Raw genomic sequence first — 20,748 nt, forward strand, 5'->3', positions numbered from 1 at the left:
GTAAACAATGCAAGTTACGAATGCACACGTAAACATAGAAGCGCCAGTGCGTACAGCCGGTTATAGCTGCACAGCCGTTCGGTGCGTTGAGCTTCACTGTCCAACTGGCATACGTGACATTGTCTTTTGTGTCTCTGTCGACCATACCCAAATCCCGATGTTTAACCAAGCGAGTATTATCAACCATAACGGTACATTATCCAGGCACAAATCCAGTCAAAAATAAAGCGAGGGTGGACAGCGATCCCGGGCGGTATGGTGGCGACCACTAGCGTACGGAGGGGCACCCCCCCCCCCCCCCCGATATTTCTGGCATTGGTGGGGGGGGGGGGGATTTTTAAGGCTGGACCCCCGTTACATAAACGTTCATTATTTAAACTTGCTGTTCTCCATTTTGAACTTGAATTCTCTTCTCTCGTCGTTGCACATGCCCTTTATATTTATTGTGTGACACAAAATTTGTCACCTTTATGTGTGTCGTGTGCTAGAAAGCTTCGCCGCTCATCCACATTCACAGAGTCGGATAGCTCGCGAACTTTATGCTCGTCCCTTTCATTCTCCTCTTCCGTTTCGGCTCTTCCGGTGCGGAAACAGCCGCGCATCATGCGGTGCCGACGGATGCACTACAACTAACTTTTGCTCATTTGGTTCTCCGGCAACGCCTGATGTCACTGCTGTTCCAATTGACTAAAATCAGCTTAGCTGCACGTGTTGAGAAGGATTTCGTTGGCTGATATATGTAGTTACTTTACCAACAGGTAAACATGAGGGCGTCAGTGTTCCTACTTTCGGCGAAAGGAATGGGGCTGTGCGGGCATGAATGCAGCAGCCAAAGGGCAACAAATCTTGCCTGGCTTACTTCGGTCCCTTTGATTGACAGCTCGCTTTCCTGAGTGGAGAGCCCCGTGCTTCACTGGGGTTCGGTTCGGTGCAGGGACATCCTGAAGGGTGCCGAGAACACCCTGTGCGTTGTAGCTGAGCCATTTATTTTGTGCCGACACCGCGGTGGTGCCTGCAGCCGTTTCACACAAAGCGACGCCGCGGAGCTGCGGGCCGCCCGTCTCCTCATGGAACATCTGCGAGACCGACCCCGGCGACGGATTCTGCTAACAGCCTCCGATCTCCAAGCTGTGTTTGTGTAGTTTTGTGAATGACTGCCTCTTCCTGCGGCGTCTTTTTCCTCTCTCGTGCCTACTTCAACCAGCCCTCGTTCTGCACATAAGAGTATTGCTTGTAGAGGGGTCGACTTTCGACCTCTCCACTCGCAATAGGCGGATGTACTCTGTTTTTTCTGAGTATCCACATTATTCTGGAGGCCGCGGCGCTTGAACAGCTCAATGTCAAGATCGGCGTGCGGTGTTGCGAAATCCGCCGTCGATGTCCGCGGGTTCGACCGCCCAAGCCTTCTGTCGTGCCCACCCACACCGACGGGATACAACGCGGCGTCACAGACAATGACGCGGCGGCGTCCCATGCTGCTGTGGACATAAGCCGCTTTCGACGACTTCGCGGGCACCCAAGCGCCCGCCAAAGATGGCTGCCCTAATGACCAATAACACTTAGTGGAGGGGGTGACAGAGCGTCACGCGGTGTGTCCATATCACTGGCAGGCTAAGTAGTCCTGTCGGGAGGTTCCCGTTTGAACCCATTCCCATTTCGCCCTTCCCGCTTCTTCCGTCCCGTTTCAACCCGGCGCAAAACGACCTTCCCGTTTCGCCCTTTCCCACTTGGCCCGTTCCCGTTTGAACCCGTTCCCATTTTAACCTTCCCGTTTGTTCCTTCCCATTTCAACCCGGGGCGAAAGAACCTTCCCGTTTCGTATTTTGCTATTTAGTCCGTTCCCAGAATAACGTACGCAGTTTATGAAACGTTATAAAAACATTTTCATATTGTTTTTCATTTGTTACAATTCAAGTTATACCAATTAACAAATATTTTAATCTTTTCAATTAACAAAGCCTAACAAACAAATTAACAATTAACAAATTAACAAACAAAACTTTTAAATTAGCAAACAAATATTTTAAATTAACACACCAATTAACAAATTAACAACAAATTAACAAACACGTTGCTTATGAAAACGAAAACAGCAAAATAACTAAATGCACTTAACTAAATGTATTTAGGTCACGAGGGTCGCCCTGTGTCTGCCCTCGTTTGCACTTGTTCGGTCGACTGACTCTCGTCTCTAGCTTCTTTAGATCCACCCCCAAAACACCAGGCCCTTAAGTTTTATTGCATTAAAGCGACGCCATCATGGCCGTGTCCCGAAAGAGTGTGAGGAGGAACTACTAACACACACGATCAACCAAAGGTTTATACACAAACATATATTTTATCCACACTCTTGAGCTAACTTTAACTCAAGCTTCAAGATATTCCTCAAAGGATGAGTAAATAACTAATAAAAACAAATATTTGAAACCCCCCCTCCAGAAAAGACAACAAATGTTAAAAGGGAACTAAATAAATCAAAACTATCTGATACTTCGTTACCAAAAATGATAAAAAAGCCCAGAAAAGCGCCGCGGAAGCACAAATAAAAAAATCGCAAAAACACCCTCACTTTGAAAGAAATCGTATTTGGCGGACTAACACATTTAATCGCTATAATAGCGCAAGTGTACATCAATGTCGAAAAGAAGCAGATGAAAACTATAAAAGACAAAAAGATGTATAAAAATAAAGAAACCCTATGTATCTGGATACATATGTCACATGTGGCTATAAAAAATCGCATTCAGGAGAAGTGGCGAAAATTATAAACTTAGCTTTGCGTTTTATGGATTCTGTTTATTCCCGTCACTCTAGTATACTCAATTTGCATAATAGAGTAAACCTTCAGAAACTTAAGCAGCGCAGGGTCGTCTCTAGCGTAATTTTTTTTACTACAGAAACTTAAAATTGTCGCGGTAATACTACCTCCAAGGGCCTTTCAGACGTTTAGCGAGAAGACATCATAGTAAGAATATTAGGCAGCCAATCAGCTGAATTACTATTCAAAAGTTCTTTGTTTCCTCGTGCAATTTCTTACTGGAATAAGTAACTGAATGGATAGTGAACTCGGTATCGTTAGAAGAATTTTCCCCACGTATTGGAAATGTGTGTTCTGGTTGAATCGTGGTGTTTTAAAATTGGAAAACATTACGAATGCATATCGTTGTTCGGACCCCTTTGCGTTCGGACCTCTTTGCGTCTATTACATATTTATGCCTTTTACTTATTTGTGTTGGGTGTTTTTAAACTACGCCAACCAATACTGATGTGTTTTATGTTCACTCCTGCATGAGCCCAACCAGGCCGTAAAGAATCGGTGAATAAATAAAAAATCTGCCCATTACTCCCGCAGGAAAGGCATTAGTAGCCAATTCTCAGATTTATGCACATGTTTTTGCCTTTTTTAAAGTCTTTCCTACGGACATCTTTGATCTAGATCTCTCGAACCCGAAGACAAAGCTACGCTCCAAACAATGAGCATACGAGCGGCTGATAAATAAATTTCTGCCGCACGTACGAACACCAACTGCAGAAAAATCCAATGCGTGCATTACTCAAGATATTGGGTATCTTTCTTGTACACTTTCGCCGCTACAAATTTTGTGTCAAAAGGGCAGTATCGGCCTAAGGCATTCAGAAACTTTTATCGGCCGGAAATATCGGTCGATTCCGGAAAGTTTCCTGCATACAAGTTTTCAGTGCATGACCCGTTGCTTGTAAGCACATTTTGGAGAACAGTTTCGAAGACGGTAACTCATATTTTCAGAAATACAAATGGGTTGGAACGATGCGGGTTCAAATGAGAAGGGCGCTTTGGGAGCGGGTTGTAACGGGAAGGGCGTTTTGGGAACGGGCTGATACAGGAAGCGCCCAAGCGGGAAGGTCGTTTCGGGAACGGGCGCATACGGGACGGGTCAAGCGGGAAGGGCGTTTCGGGAATGGGTTCAAACGGGAAGGGGTCAAACGGGAATGGGTTCTTTCGGGCTACACCCAGATTTTCAGGTTCGGTTGACTAGGGACTCTGCTGTCCAACTTTTGGTTGGCTGTTGCATTAGGCTGGGTTGGACTCAGTTTTGGCTATTTCTGTTGCTTCTGAAGGCTGGCCGACTTCGTGGTCTGTGGGATGTGCAGGAGTTTCAGAGAGTAGGAACACTTGGCGTATATTCCTGCGCAGAACTCTCTTCTTTTTCCTGACCCAGTAAGAACCTTGAAGTTTCTGAGGGAACCATGACTGCACCTGCAGCACCTCGGTGCCGGAGCCACATCTCGTTGCCTGTGGATAACCGTTGAAGCGGTCTAGCAGCATGACGCCTGTCAAAGTAATGTTTTAATGTGTTTTTTTTAAATGTCACTTTCAACATGTGATACAAAAACTTCGAAAAACATTTTTGGTCCCAAAGCCTGGCTGGCTAGTGTTGGTACCAAAGGTTAGACATGCCGCATAACTCAGCAAACGGTATGACAAATGGAACAGGTAAAAATGCATATGCTGGATTACACAATGCATTTTGTGTACAAAGAAAAGCACGTAGAATATTTATCAAACAACAGCACTGTCCTCTAACATAAAACGCTTCATGGCCGCAGAAAAGTTGCGTGCGGCTTTCAAATCTGCCGGTATAGCATTCCAAATGCGAGCACCATGAAATTCTAAGCCGCCGACCGTATACATTTTTAGCAACCGGTAAATTAAAGCAATTGTTCGTCGCAGCTCTTGTACTGAGTGCTGGTAACTTAAAACTGCTTAGTGGTAGACGGTCGTCATGTTTTACTATTCTGTTTATTATATCCGCAACGCTTATTACGTGAACATAGTGCAACGGAACTACGCGCATGTGTTGGAACAGCGGTTTCCTGGTATCAGTCCTATTTGAAAATGTAATAATTCTCATTGTCGCCTTTTTTAAGCGCCTGCGAAGTTTCAAATGTGTTTTGTATGTGCTGCCCCACGATCCAATACAGTAGCTCAGATGGCTATGCACAAATGGTAAATATAGGGTATGCAAAGTGACTGTGCTGAAACACTCACGGGCTTCAACGCGTGGCAGCCATACACCACCTTCGAGCATGTCTTATCTATGTGAGATTTCCATTTCATATCTGAGTCAAACATGACACCTAAATATGACACCTAAGTACAGTTTTTGCTTCTGCCTATATCTTTGATCCGGCTTTTTTCAAGATGAGCTTACAGTGCGTGGCTTTAGCAAATACGGCGCGCACGGTACTCTTGACCACAGACGACGGCTCATCAGAAGTTGTGCGGAATGGTACCCAGTTGGACCGGAAGAATTCAGGTGGTTTAAGGCAGGCCACATAGGGCTCTCGAGATTTCTTGAGTATCGGCCGTTAAACGTTCGTACCACATGTTAAGCCTCCCCATTTGCCTGCGGGTAATGAGAGCTGGTTGTTATATGCTCGAATCCATAATTAAGCACTGGCAAAGCGTTTGTACCAGAAGGAAACGGATATATCACCGTCTTTGGGATCGCGTGCCTGGAGGAGGTGGTTTTTAGATGTCCCCGATGGCGATCCTCGATGAAGCCGCGTCATTTCAGGGTACCTGGAGTGGTAATCAACAGCAGCGATGTGAAGTGAGCCTTACCTATCGAACAAAAATAAATCAACGCCCACTTTTCCTATTGCAATGCGGGTATTTTTAAGACGCCGGGCACAGCAACCGGAATGCTATCTGCGTCGCTGCAACTGAGCGTAGTGCACCCACGCGCTGGTGCAATTTGATATGTTGGGTTTTAGCGACATAAATGATTTGCTATGTTCAATTATAACGGCAGTGGCGCGATCTCTACGTCACAGGCTAGTGGGACACACGATTGGCTGGTAGAGACAGTGATGGCTTTAATGCGCCGCGCAGATGGCCGCCGAAGAGCGCCCGGAACTGCGCAATGCAAGCGGGAAGAGGGACGCCGCCCGTGGCGAGGGGTAAACAGGACTTAAGAAAGAGACTGCGGCGGTGGAGAGCAGAAGAAAGTGGGGCTGTAACCATACTCCCTCCGTAGATGACCATGCTTCACTGCGGCGCCAGAATGAGGAAAAGCCGGCTTGCAGGCAATCTCCGCAAGGTCGGCTTCAGCTTTAAACATCAATGAATTGCTGGAAAGCCATTCAAATAGTGGATGCCCCGGATTCTTCTTTATTTATTTATGCGTGTTGTTTTTCATATACGCTGAAAATAGCTGGTCTACGCTCTGTCGGTCGCCGGAGACGACAGACCGAAGCAATGTATCTGAAAAAAAATTCCCCGCATTTCCCCGAGGGGAAGAATGTGAAAGTGCGCATGCACGAGTTGAATTTGCGCGGTTCGGTAATGTTCGCGAAAGAGAGATCACACACACACTCACAACTACAAAGAAAGAAAGATGCATTTATTCACAGACACCTATTTGTGTTGTCGTTGTACTTGATTGCTAGAGCGGATCTCAGCTTTGAAATTTCGTGTCAGTACTCCTTTAAGCGGGTGCATTAGCCCTTCTCACGCCCGATTCCTGGCCAATCCCCCACGTGGGTATGTGCCATGTCAGCGGCCAGGCAGCGCGCGCCCATCTCCCCCCATTGCTAGGGAAGACGAGGAGCGCGCGCACCCGCAGCTGTTGCTATGCGGACTACGGCGGCGGACGATTCAGGCTCGCTTAAGAAGTGCATTCGCACTTAAAAATTGGGCCCATCTCCCCGCGAGGGGGACTCGAGTAAATGCGTCGCATAGGGGGTGGGTGTGTTGCGTTAACGTTTAGTGTTTGGGGAGTTGGTGGTAGTGTATGCGTTGTATCAGCAGCTTCGTGACGCAGTTTGAATGAGTCAAGGATATAAGGCGCGTTCGTAGCCTCCCATTCTGTGTCGGCTTTGTGGCGCAGTGGGTAGAGCACCCTGTACATTGCGTTCCGCCCGCAGGGTCGAGGGATCGAAACCAGGCGCCGGATAGTATTTTTTTTATAGTGTAGGGGGAGGGGTGCGGACTACGACTACGGACGTCAACGCGGGTGACATCGTGAGTTAAAGAAATGCTCTGCATTTAAAAAAAGAACAAGTGCTTCTATGGTGCAACCTGTGGCTGTGAGGGCGTTTTATGTTTAATCACTGCGTTGCGTCAACACATTTACGGAGCTGGCAAGGACTCGAACTTTATTGTAGCCGACCAACACAGGGCCGTACGTTTCCCTCCCGAGTCTTAGGCATCTTACTGCCTGTGTAACGTACCAACTCAAACCGCTCGACCACGGAGGACAGCAGAGAGGTCGCATTGGACCGTGAGACGTCATGTTGAAATCTTCCACCAGCACGATGGGCATGTCATCGGCGGAGGCATAAAAGCTACCTGCGCGTGCACGCGCCTCCCCCCTACCCCCCTTTCGTGCACGCATAAACTTGCAACCGGAGATGTGCGCTTGCTTTAGACGTCAAAATCACCGGTGAAAATGTCATCAGAAAGCCTTTCAAGCTGAAAAAGGATTATTCGCCCACATCGCCGCTCGAATTGGGAAAGTTGCTCTCCACTCGGGAGAGATTCGCAGCTACTCGACGAGGTGGAACTTGAGGCGGCAACGGCGGCGGCTACACGTTCTGCGGCAGTGGCTTTCCGTTATTTTCTCGCCCATTCGCGCTTCTGTGCGCGCAGGCACTCTTTCAAAATTCCTGCTCTTTTTCCGAGCTAACGGCACGCTTCAGTCCCATAGCGAGGAATAAATGCAACTGCTGATAAAGGCGCTAGCGCCGTCATCGGCCTCTTGCCAGCTTGTGAAAGAGGCGTCGGCGGCTGCGAGGAAGAACGAGAAAGCGGAGCCGAGTAAAGCGGCTTCACCGGAATGAAAACTGGGGGGTTAACCATATACAGCTTCGCCTAAAAAACACAATTTAGTGTCGGCACGCTATCGACGATTGCAGGCCCCGTTCGCATCGCAATTTTCTTTATATCTCTGTGCAACATACCAAGGGGGAAAAGTCAAATTACAGAAACCAAGTTTACATTCATATCCCTAAAGTCGGCTTCACTTCTAGGCACAAATGTAATGCGGAAAAGACCTCTTCCAGTGGCAATATAAGCAGTCATCTTTATCAAGAACAAGTTACCTTTCGGTGTAAGCTTGATCTTTATTGGCTTTCCTACATTGCGTTTTTTTCTCGCGGACCCCATAAAAATTCCACATCCTAGCCATAGACAGCCTTGCTGCAAAAACACTTTCACAAGAACAAAATCTATTGACGAGAGGTATGTATAACCAGGTGAACGACATTCACTTTCTACTAGCACCGTACACACGATTCACCCCTGACATACCCGTTTAGTGCGGAGAAAACACGTTTGAGGCGAAATTAGGTACAGAGGAAAGGTTAACGGAGGTCGGGGAATTTGAACTCAACACCCTTAAATATACGAAAGAAAACTAACGCGCGCGCACGCACACACATATAATTAAGAAAACTAACACAAGGTGGAAATTGATTGATTGATTGATTGATTGATTGATTGATTGATTGATTGATTGATTGATTGATTGATTGATTGATTGTCGTGTAACGCTCGAAAGCAACACCTGGGCTTTAAGGCGCACCATAGTGGAGGGCTCCGCTTTAATTTTCATCATCTGGGGATCTTAATCGCGCATCTAAATCAGACACACGGGGGACGTTTTCGCAACAGAAAAGCAGCCACCGCGGGCGGGGTCGAACCCGTGTCCTTGGCCTCAGCAGCACAATGCCGTAGCCCCTCAGCCAACGCGGCGGGTACCAGGTTGAAATAATTCCGCCCAAAAGCGGCAGGATACTGCATACCAGAGGAAAAATTTGTCCATAATCCACGGTGTAACCTGGAGCGGTGATTTAGTGACGATAGTGGGAACAGGATGGGACAGCGTAGTCAGACGGGCGCCATACACGATAAACAATTAACCGATTCGCAGTTCGAACGATTGCAAGAATCAAAACACGATTGTGCATGCTAAACAAACCTAAACCTAAGTTGCTGCAGCTAAGAACATGTGGCGTATACAATGCAAACGATCCAGTCGTGAACAATGTGAACATACGAATACCCAACGTTGAAGCGCAAACAATTCACAGACGCTTGATTCGCGGCGGGGAATGAACGACGATTACTGACGGCAAGCTGGAAATAATTACCCTTTAGTCTCTACATCAGCCACACTTTTGATCTGAAGGCTTAGGGAGCTGCTCCCAGCGTGTACGCAGCCGACGCTGTACGGTAGTACACAGCGCAGATAAGCAAAAAAGAGCACGAGAACGGGACACGAAGCCAATCAGATGCCGGCCGTGTGGAAGTTTGTTTGCTTTCCACAAAAACGGCGAAAACAACGCAGGTCAATCAAACGAAGCACAACAAACAACGATCGAGTGTAAGAAAGCACAACGGCTTCAGTGAACAACACGACGATTGCGCGCTAATGGTCGATCTGTTTACAGAACGAAGCCAAGCCAAGCTTAATCCGTGCTGCCGCTTTCGTCGGCGCTGGTGCTTCCGAAGTCGTTAGCCAATGCAGTGAATCGCGAAGCTCACGAGCAGACGACGCGCAGTAACTGGCGGCCATTAGCGATACTCCAGGACTGCTTATTTTTCGCGTAGTCTGCTACACGCGCTGGCCCCGAGGCCAACGCTCGGCGGGGCCTAATCTATTACGAAACAGACGCCCTTCGCGCGGCACCCCATTCGACGCATGCCGAATGCAACTGCTTGCCAATCGCTCCCTCGTGCACTCTTTGCTATCTATATTTTGGGAACGCGTATGTTTGATGCGCCCACTGCATGCAGCCGCCGTCATTAAGAAAGTGATGCCGCGGCTGGGTTTCACATTAGGGACTTAATAAACCAGGAGATCTTAAGTGCACGGTTGAACTTGAATGTCTCGTTAAAACTATGAACTGTATTATATAATTCTTTCTTTTTCGTACTCGGAGAGTGGGGCTGAGCGTGTGAGCTGATGGTGTTAAATATAAAACGGGCAGAGTCGAGAATGCACTTCCGAAAGTAAAAATAACGCCATTTCTAGTAAGTTAGCAGCTCGCGGAGAGCGAATATTCCTACCGTAGGAAAAGTGTAACGGGTGCGGCTTGGTTACGCGCTGTTACGCCGGTTACACCATCTAAATGTTGATGGCTGCGGCATATTACGTCGCAGAGGAGAGTGTAGCTGTGTTAAGTTGTTCCCATTATTTCGGGACACTGTTCGTAAGACCCACGGAATAGCTGGGTGCTGTCGAGACCGTGTAAATTGGGTAAATTGGGGGAGTGTAGCCTTAAAAGGGAGGTGGGGAGATATAGAAAGATCGGAAAAGAGGAAAGAGAGCATGCAGGATGACCGTTCTTTAGCCGAATGGTCGGGACGTCGCGCATGCGCTGTGATAACCGCTATGCACACACACGTCCAGCCGCTAGCGATGGACACGCGGCCGCAGACACTCACTGCCAGTCACGCACTGAGAAAAAGAGGACCTCATTGAATAACTGTTGAAAGTTATAGCTGCGAAAGCTGCTTCGCATTTAATTCTGTTTCATCGGAATGTGTGATTCCGGATGCACTACGTGATGTTAAAGTTCGCAAAGAATGTCGTTCTTTGGGACAGCTACAGTCCCACTCCGCAGCATGGACAGGTGACGTGTCACCCGCTCATCACCAAAGTCACAAGCCTACTCCCGCTCCACAAGGTGGACGGTGGCCTGTCACCACCGCCCACCACCGAGGTGAGGAAAAGGGCGTGGACGCCACCAGGACTGCTGAGAGGGTTACGGAAACTGTCGGCGACAGCGAAAGTCGTAGTTACAAGATAGCGGAAGACATCCCAAGTTGAATATATACACGCAAGGAGGGGAATGTTGTGGAAGTAAAAGCGGAGCGTACACGCACCCCTCTTGTGCAGGCTTTCTGTGTTCTGGAAAAACCGGCGAAAAAAAAAAGCGCGAAGACACGGTCAAAGAAAGGACAACACATTCGCTGGACTAACATCTGAACATATAATTGAAGAATGATACATGCTACGATAAACCGACCACCACGCATGCGCAAAGTTTTTAGCACAAGTATAAGGCACACGCAATATTCATTCCAACCACCTTAATCATCCCTGTAGGAATGCAATCTCCGTATCACTTAAGCCATAGGACGTAAACTAGCACAATTTCCTTCTTCTTGCTGTCTTATATATAACGCTTATATATCAGACTGTATATAACGCTTCAGTATCAGACAATATATAACGTTTCAATGCCTTTTTCGCTGGTTTTTTCAAAACGTCAGAATGCACCAGCTGTCTTAGCAAGCTACACTTTCTGCGTTCTTCTGAAAGGGAGATTAGCCCGCCTGATTGCATGCCGATGTCAACCCTTACGTAATGAAGACAGCAAAAGGGCTGTCATATATACCAGACGAGCATCTCTCATCTTGACAAGCACAAGCACAGGGTGGACGCACGAAGCGTCCGAGAACAAAGTGAAAATGCGAACAGGCCACGTCGCGTCTTTAATACCGCCCTGTTACGCAACGCAAAGGTCTGAAGTGTTTTCGGGACGAAAATCCGGCATACACGACGTCTACGCTGCCAGCTGCAGCGCATGCGACGTAACTTGTTCAGCTGGGGCGAGACGTGTCCTCAACGCGGCTCGAGGTATTTGATACAATGACAGCTGGCGAACACGCGTGGTTGCGTCACAGTTGGCAGCTGATGGGGTGCTCCGGGCTGGAATGCTTCTTTCATTTAGCCCTGGCGCCTCTACGAAGGGAAGGATTGGGCGTCTTGTGCGCGCGCGTGCGTCACATGCGTGCGTGTGTGCGTGTGTGTAAGTGTGCGTGCGTGACATGCGTGCGTGCGCGTGTGTGTGTGCGTGCGCCACATGAGTGCGTATGTGCGTGTGTGTATGTGCGCGTGCGTGACGTGTGTGCATGTGCGTGCGTGCCTCACATGCGTGCGTGTGTGCATGTGTGTGCGCGCGCGGGCGTGTGTGTGTGTGTGTGCGCGCGAGAGAGAGAGAGAGAGAGAGAGAGAGAGAGAGGGCGAAGGAGGGGGTTGCGAGCTTTCGTTGGCCTAGAAAACGCAAATTCTCCATAGCTTCTTTCGGATATGAAGACAGAACTTTGAGCTAAACGAATTTGCCTTACAACTGGCATTTATTAAATAATTGTGGGGGGATATTGGGGCAATTAACGACTTAATGTGCAAACGTTCATTTCAAATGACCATCGGGATAATGCTGTTACTCCTTTCATTCTAACTCGCTGCGGCTTAGGAGCAGTACCGCATAAAGAACTGCAGAAAGAGAATGAAGCCTAAAGAACCAAGTAAGGTTCACAGTATTTGAAGATATTCTCCTTAAGAGCCCCAGCGCAAGAGTGCCGTATTCGACAAACATCACCGTCGCAGGCCTCCTTTGACTGGAAGTTGATCCGGGTCCTAATGGTTTTCCAAGCGGCGCACCGTGACGTTATTTTTGAGCCGCCCTCGTTAAGCGCACCACGAAAAGGTGCTCTCAAGCTTGAGAAGTGTGAGTTTAGTGAGGGCGCGTTTGCACTTCCGCCTGCCCGACCCATCCTCCGGAACGTTCTTAAGCACGTAGCGCATTAATCCGTGTTTTTCATTTCTTTTTTATTCTCTGATTTGAACACAGAGATATTTCATCAAGAATTTTCTCAGGGAGAAAACCTTCTACGAATACTTAACAGGGCAACGTCACGAAACCGTTAATCAAAGTTTTTGTTTACTTGTGCTTGGGCCTCATACGCTCGGTTAAAACTCAAGAACGGCACCACCTCATGTAGTGTATCACTCCGCCAAAGCGCCGGACCCGTGACGTCAGTGCGCGCGCGTTTTGAAACGGGTTTTCTATGAATGCGTGATATCGTCTGCCTTGTCTCACGCAGTTTGTTTGTCGTCACTGGAGTCGTTTGTAAGCACATTAAGCCCGAAAAATCCCGGGAACGGCTCACGCCATGTTCAAAATGTTCCCAGTAACGCCCTACTTGCGCCGCGCGGAGAAACATCCGGCTACGGCGGCAACTTCCGGTGCCGTTCTTAAGTTGTCACCGAGTGTAGTAAATACGCAGCTTTAACCGACGTGTACGCAGGTTAACACTTATTTGGGCGAGGGTGAGCGGTGTACTGCTCGCTCGGGCTTTTGAAAAGTGATCTGGTACATTTGTATGGTCGAAGGGAATCAAAGCAGGCGAGGTTGATGTTTACTTTAGTTGGCTTTACATGAGTGGCCCCCTCGGATTAGGGAGCAAACACGGGTGGAGATTTCCTAGTTAACGTTAAGAGAAGGCAGTTCACTTGCGCTTCACGTGCAATGCGGAGAATTGAGAAACGGTGGACCACTGGAGGGCGACAGAATGGCTGCCGAGAGACAGGAGTACATGTATGGGGAAGACGAATAACTCGGTGGATGGATGAACTAAGAAGATTCTAGGGAAATGAATAGACTCGGAGAGTGCAGAACAGCAACCGTTGAAACTCAATTGAACAGGCCTTCCTATACCACAGAGCACATAATTAGAATGAGGATGATGATGATGATGATGGTGGAGACGATGATGATTAATTATCACCGTATCATTTTTCACGAGTCCACGTTTCCCGGTGGGTACAGTCATCGACAGGCTAAGCTGGAGCGTCGTATTCTGATTTAGCGTGGCATAGTTCATTCTGACGCAAAACAGTTCAAACCAGTGTGGAGGACTGGAATGACACCTTAAAGTTCAGATCAGTGCAAAAGTTGCCGCCAAATTGCCTTACGTTAAGAAAGGAGAAGACGAGGAGTGTGGGAAGCGCAGCTAAGACGCTGGAGGACTGTACAAGTCCGCCACTTCCTGAACGCACCCAGCGCCGCGTACCGGTTCGCTTCGAACAGCTCTTCGTATTGTTACGAGCAACTGATAAAACAACCGATCTATTCCACTTCTGTAGCCTGGGAGAGTTGTGGTATGAGTGGACGGAGTCGGAGCCCCAGCGCTGCAAAAATTTTCGCGAGACCCCTTATACTCGGTTACAACTCAAGAACGGCACCACCTCATGTAGTGTATCACTCCGCCAAAGCCCCGGACCCGTGACGTCAGTGCGCGCGCGTTTTGAAAGGGGTTTGCTATAAATGCGTGATATCGTCTGCCTTGTCTCACGCAGTTTGTTTGTCGTCACTGGAGTCGTTTATAAGCATATTAAGTCCAAACAATCAGTATTAAACCATGATTTATATTCAGGTTCCTGATGAAGGCTGGTTCACATGCTATGGGAACCCATCAGCTCCATAATTTTTTAACGCGTAACGTTGAAGGGACCGTGTCGCGAAGAAGCCGGCGTCATCGGTGGCGTTTACCGTGAGCGAATGATCCCGTAATGTCCACCGAAACCACCAGGATCGTACAGCGGCGTCCCAACAGACAGCGTGAACGTAGCAGCGGAAAGTTTCACCGCTCGCGGAGGCCGCTAGGGGTTACTGTGACGTCAGTGCTATCGTGTGACGCAAGAGCATAGCAAGCGAATGATAACGAGATGCGACCGAGATCCGGTAACACTATCTCGCTCCAATCTTTAATGCGAAGCTTACAAGCGCCCTTCATCTTTTTCTTTTTTTTTTTTCAATATCAGCGTTCGCAACAACTGTCACGAAGCAACGCTGGTGGCTTTGAATTTAGGACTCATCCCGCGTACATATTGCTGAAGGTTTTGCGATTGTTTGATCGTAGCACACCGCTACGCGCACATCTGATAACGCCATGCTACGAATCGGCTGTAACGCGCCTGAGTTGGCTCCGCGTCAACCGTTTGCCTGCTGTAAAATCTGTCCAGTGGCGCCGACACGAGATGGCCATGCCTCGACGTGCTCGTAGACGTGAGCGGACCGTTCCCCCCTGCGCATGCTCGCGCTCACCTAGGACCTCTCCACGGCAAGTGACTCACTGGCATCTGGGGCAAAGGAGGTTGCATCATGTTTGTTTTTACCTTAACTCCCTTAAAGGTGTTGTGCCACCAAATTTGTTGCTTGTGCATTCTTTGTTGCAAACGTTTTATATTTCATTAGAAAGCATGATACATGCTCTCACATGCACATATTCTGAGTAAAAAATTTATTATCGCACGATTCATGTGAACAGGATTCGGTTTCGGTTTCTGGGCGCCGATTCAAGCAGTGACGTCACAGCGTTGCGCCATTGCCTCCTTTAGTAGGTTATATAGGAGGCTATGGTTGCGCGGACGCTCTGCCACGCGTGTCTACCATGCGGCGCTGCGGTACGTTGCGACTTTACTGCGGCGTCTGCTCCCCCACATACGTGTTTCACCACGGAAGTAAACACGCCGACTCGTCACGTCAAGCCGCGACAGCTCCGACACGGATTCTTTGTCTGCATCCTCGGATGCAGACAAATGAAAATTATGGATATGCAAACCATAAAAATGCTAAAAAGAACGCAAAAAAAAAAAGTTACCCTCCCCGCGAATCGAACTCGCAACGTTGACCGGGCGGGCGCGACGCGCGAAACCACTGAGCCACCGAACAACCGGCTTGCCAATGCGATATAGCAGGTGTACTAGATGGAGGCCCATCATTGGAGTCGCACGTCGGTGTTTACTAGCTAGTTTACAGAATTCCTGACTTGTAAACTCAAATTTCTTAAATAGCGCTTGCGCAGCAAGGTTTTGCGAAGCCCCCGCAACAGCTTATCGCCATCAACTCTGCTATTTTGCGAAAGCGCTCGCAAAAATAAGTGTGCCCGGCTGCGACTGCGATTTTGCACTAAAGGGATAGTGCTTGCCGTACTTTGGTTTTACGTTTTACGTTAAAAACCTTTGCCGATACTGATCTCTTATTACCCAAATTACCCTACGTAACTCTTCTTCTGCACGAAACTATTTTCTGCAGGCGAGCCGATCGCACACGCATTCCGGGGTAGCGGCGTCGCCGAAGAGCACGGCCGAAGCGTCGAACGCCAAAATACGGATCGCATTAGCGCTAGTGTTGAGTTGTATGGGCTTCATGGAACTTACTGAGTTTATTACCCTCCAGAAACTAACAAAATAGAGCCGCGTTCATTGCGGCACGAATGTTGTCGGGGCGCAGTTTTCGCTTCTCGGTCGATTGACGACGCGTCGTGCGACCAGTCAGGCGACCGGTTTTGTTGGCGTCTTCGGTCGGCGAGTCAGTCACACTACGGCGACTTTCCATCGGCCTACGTGTTTGTGTCGCCGTCGGCGTGGTGTGACAACGCGGTCGACGCGGTCTGGCAATTCGGCAGTTGGCCGATGTTTTAACGACTCGTCGGCTCGTCGGCGTCGCGTCGTCGTCGCCGTCGTATCTGTAGCTCCATTCGATTCAGACGCGATTCCCTGCAACGCCTGCAACGTTGCACGGTGCGCTGCACCAAAGCGCTCGATTCGCCGCTGCAGGAATGGTGCCGTGCACCGCGTCGCTCGATTGCTCATGGTGCAGCAGCGTTGCCGCCGCGGTGCAGAGAACCGCTGCACCTGCTACGGAGGAGGTGCAGCGATTCGGTGCCGCGAGCGTTGGGGCGTTGCGGGTTCGCAGGCGGCTACCGGCAGTTGCGGCGACCGCGTGAAGATGTCCGTCGAGCTCGAAGATACGCGGGACGAACTTAGCGTCGCCGCTGATGCATACGGCGCAACCCAGATGGCCGTAAACATCCAGTTGTAGAGGACGACAGGCGAGGATGATTAGCAGACGACTATGCCTGCACCTCGCTCGATTGTAAACACGCAGGGGCGCTGCAGACGGTGCAGCCGTGATGCACGGCACCGCGGAACCACGCTGCTGCACTGCACCGGCACCTCAGAACTTTCTCTGCAACGTTGCCGTGCACCCCTTCTGAATCGAATGGAGCTGGTATAGTGTGTCGATACGACCAAGGGCCCTATTCTCGACTGCACAAATTGCCGGCATTTCGTCCATGTTTTTTTGCGTAAGCACGACGTAAGCAATCAGTGACGTGCGGCACCTATAGCTATGACGACATGCAGTGTAATTTGACGAGTCACTCATAAAGATCGCTGCCAAGGTATCAAATATTGTGCAAGAAAGATATAAAAACACTTGGCATGTAGGGGAGAGTCGGGAGGAATGGGACACTTTTCACAAATGCATTTTTAGTTTTGTTTATTTTGAACGCAAAAAGATGGTTGATGGATTATAGTACAAGTCGGAACAAGATGCGCAAATTCTGATAAACACGGGCTACTGCCACTTCTAGCGCCACTGCAAAAAAATAATTTCTAACAGCTAAAATCTGTCCCACTCCACCCGTCCCTTCGGGTGGAGTGGGACATCCTTTGGGAGGAATGGGACGCCAGTAAAGTATCGGTCCCAACGTCTTCAGCGGACATTAAAAGCCGATAGTTCCACATCAAACTTGAAGCAAGCTTGCAGGCGCTTCGTTCCCCCAATAGTTTTTGGCCCTGGCAGCTTCATCACAATATCCGTCATTGGCACAGTCCCTATATCTTTCTGCGGAGGAAAGTAAAACTTTGAGCTCTCTTCTTTCTTTCGGAGGAACTGGACAATGACGTCAATATTGTCACTACTTTCGACTCTACCCGTGTAATAAACGTCAGATTTTTTCTTACCAAATCTGACGAGGACAAAATCGCCTTTTTTCACTTGAAAAGTTTCGTTTGGGCAATCGGCCTCAGAAATGTCCCGCCTCTCATTATCGGAACCCGACATGTCACTGTCTGAATCATCAAATGCAATGGCAACAGTGTCGTCTTCACTTGAGGAACTGAACTCCTTCTGAAGTCGCCGTTTCTTTTTTGGGCGGGTAGTGGCGACAGTCTTAGCTGTGATAAGCGCTCTTTTTTTCAGACTCTGTCGTGCCAGCCTCTCTGTAGCTTCTTGTTCAATCGCATGCTTCTCGGGTGTATCCGTAAGGACTTTTGTCCTACCTTTCTTCCTTCCTTTTTGCCCTGTCTTACGCGGTGCAGCCTTAGGGTAGGGCCTTAGGTCACTTGGAACAATCCGGCTGGGAGATGCAGTTGACGTCGAGGCTGCGTTGCCGACAGTAGGTGGGAAGACATCTGTAGAGACGTTGCGAGCATCATGGACGTTTGTCTCAAAGTTCAAATCACTTTCCAGTCGGCTTGCGCTGTCCGTTTTCTCGGTGATGGTGGCCGTCTGTCGTGACACCTCTACGCTTACGGACGTTTCGGGTCTGTCAGTGACTGATGACATCATGTAGTCATCCGAAGTGAAGGGCTCGCTATTGAAAGGCCAAATTCCAGTTTTCTGAAAGCCCGAGATTATGTTCTTTTGTGTCACCGTTAATACGTAGGCGGATCCAACTAGTTGTGCAACATTGTGGATGGATATGGTCTTCCCGGGGTTATTTATGAGCCAATCATTGCAAGCAGCGTTGTACCGAGATTTAAATGGTCCGTACACGGACACATCCAGTGGCTGCAGGCGGTGGCTACAGTGTGGGGGAAAGGTCAGAAGAATGACTCCGCTCTCTTTGGCCTTGTTGATGGTGTTGATGCTCACATGGCTTTCGTGATTGTCGAGAATTAAGAGAATTGGTTCCTCCTTCGAGCACTTCGTATGTCTCACAGTGTGTTCTAATGCCAACAAAAACAGTTCGCTGGACATCCATCCCGACTTGCTTGCCAAACCGAGGCTTCCTGCCGGGGCGCCTTTCAGAAAAAAATCTTTAAACCTCACGCGTGGAAAAATGAACACTGGTGGCAGGGCGTTTCCGATGGCATTAACAGTGCACAAAACAGTCACCAGTTCGCCGCGTTCTGCGGATGTGACCTGACCGATTTGCTTTTCTCCACGTGCTGCTACTACCTTTGGTGGGTTGTGTGCAGTTGTGAAGCCCGTTTCATCACAATTGTAGATGCGGTCCGGAGTTAGCTTGTATCGGTCGTAGACACTTTTCAGGTTTGAAAGGAAAGCATCGACGTTGTTCTTATTGAAGCTTGTTGCCCGACCCAGACTGGTCGCTTCTGGCGATCGAAGCGATAGCTCGGGATGGCGGTCCATAAAGCCCATAAACCAGTCTCTTCCAGCTACCTTGTTCTGTTCCCATGACGCCGGGCACTTCCGGTTTAAGGCTGTTGCAAACTCGTACGCCAGTGAACGAACTTGCATTCTCGTAAGCCCATAGTGCATTTTGCTTGCTTTCAGCAAATATTCTTTCAAGAGTACTTCATCTTCTGTTGTGAAGACCATTCCGCAGACCAAATTGGACTTGAACATGATGCCACCTGTGTCACCGCATTCTCTGTACTTCTTCACTGCTCGGCCAAGCGATGATTTTGATATTTCAAAAGATTCTGCTACGTCTCTTATACTTTTCTTTTCATCGCACACCAATCTCACAGCATCCAGGATCAAATTGTTCGATGTTTGAGCTCTGTCGGGATGCTTCCTCTTGTAAACCCGCGGCATCTTCCTGAAAATGGAAATTAATAAAAAAATGGCAAATGTAAATATTCACGCACACCAAGCACGCTTAACTTCCTTGCATGCACGTAACAGCACTCCTATTGCTTCCTACTATTCACGTGCGTATTCCGGGCTTCTCGCAAATGTGTTCAGTAATCACACCTTTTTAGTGGAGAAACATTGCATTTTATGATGCCCTGTTGGTTTAGCGCGTCTTAACGTCAACTGTCGCAGAAACAGCCTGTCTGTTATATAACATCACGGCACCAAGCATTTGTACACTTTAAATAACAAATAACTGCTTTCGGAACTAAAGCGGCACAGCATTGGAGCTTATTCGCTAGACACAGCACCAGCCGTATGGTGGGGAGGAATGGGACACTGTCCCATTCCACCCGCGACTCAAATGTCCCATTCCTCCCCAGGTGGTGTGCCCAACGAAAAATACATTCAATGGCGAAAATTCTCTTGTTAGGGCTAAACTTGTTATTGCACGATGTACGACCCTAACGCCTGTTTTCGAAGAAAAATTGGTATCAGCATAGGCAGGGCGGTTTAAAATTGAGAGAGGTGTAATTGAGTAAGCGGATACTTACTTTTGACACGTGAAAAACGAGAGTTGTAGTCAGAGAAAGCTCCATCCGCTGAAGACGGCCACCATTACAGCCAGGCTATCGGTATGCTAGCGCCATCTCGTGAGCAGCCGATGAACGTGTTTGAACTAACTCCTGGAGAGATAAACGAGCTCTCCCATTCCTCCAACCGTCCCAAACCTCCCGACTCTCCCCTACTATAAAAATTAAGACGGTAGCTGAGGCTGACAAGAAAGACACATTTCTGGAGGTCAAATTTGGCGCCAACACCACAAGGTGATCGAGTAACGTTGATCCAATAGCGAGCGAAAGGCGGATTTTGAGCTAAAGAACATCACACAATTTTTTTTACCGTGTCTATTTATTTCTTTCAATTGCTTTTATTAACATAGCTGGGCTTTCTGCTTCAATGCAAGCTTTGTTGCGTTATCACCTTCCCTGCCGCCACGGCCGCCACCGCCGCCACGCCATCGTCTGCTGCTATGTTACAAGTTTATGGCGTGATCACAGAAAAAGACGGCCGCGACCATCGCTTCTATGACACATAAGAGCAGCGAAACGCTACGCCTGATAACCGCGGAGCGCACCGATGTCGCCGAATCACTCATTCGTCAAGCTCGACTGCAATCAGCGCTGTAATGAACTAAATAGTCACTTTTCATTGTTATTTTTCTCTTGAGTTCGATCATGTGACCCAACAGCTTACTAGGACAAGTATGGACAAATGCCATGCATTGGGTTCTCTTTG

General features: G+C 48.6%; 2 protein-coding genes across 2 annotated transcripts in view; one reads left to right on the plus strand and one right to left on the minus strand.

Moving 5' to 3' along the window:
* Nucleotides 1–20,748, plus strand: part of LOC144162599 (uncharacterized) — a 149,668-nt gene that overhangs the window by 58,111 nt on the left and 70,809 nt on the right. The gene's annotated exons all lie outside the window — the stretch shown is intronic.
* Nucleotides 17,274–20,200, minus strand: LOC144161942 (uncharacterized). Its single transcript, XM_077692498.1, has 2 exons — nt 20,004–20,200; nt 17,274–19,414 (listed from the first exon to the last, which is right to left on the minus strand). Exon 2 carries the CDS (start codon nt 19,408–19,410, stop codon nt 17,338–17,340), a length of 2,073 nt encoding a protein of 690 aa, XP_077548624.1. The 5' UTR covers nt 19,411–19,414; nt 20,004–20,200; the 3' UTR covers nt 17,274–17,337.

This window comes from Haemaphysalis longicornis, unplaced genomic scaffold (assembly GCF_048455015.1).
Source record: "Haemaphysalis longicornis isolate Haplotype H1 unplaced genomic scaffold, Haemaphysalis longicornis Haplotype H1 scaffold_12, whole genome shotgun sequence".
Taxonomy (NCBI): Eukaryota; Metazoa; Arthropoda; class Arachnida; order Ixodida; family Ixodidae; genus Haemaphysalis; species Haemaphysalis longicornis.

What these genes read in the sequence shown, in the direction of transcription:
- LOC144161942 (XM_077692498.1), bottom strand. Translation starts at nt 19,410, where the DNA reads ATGCCGCGGGTTTACAAGAGGAAGCATCCCGACAGAGCTCAAACATCG.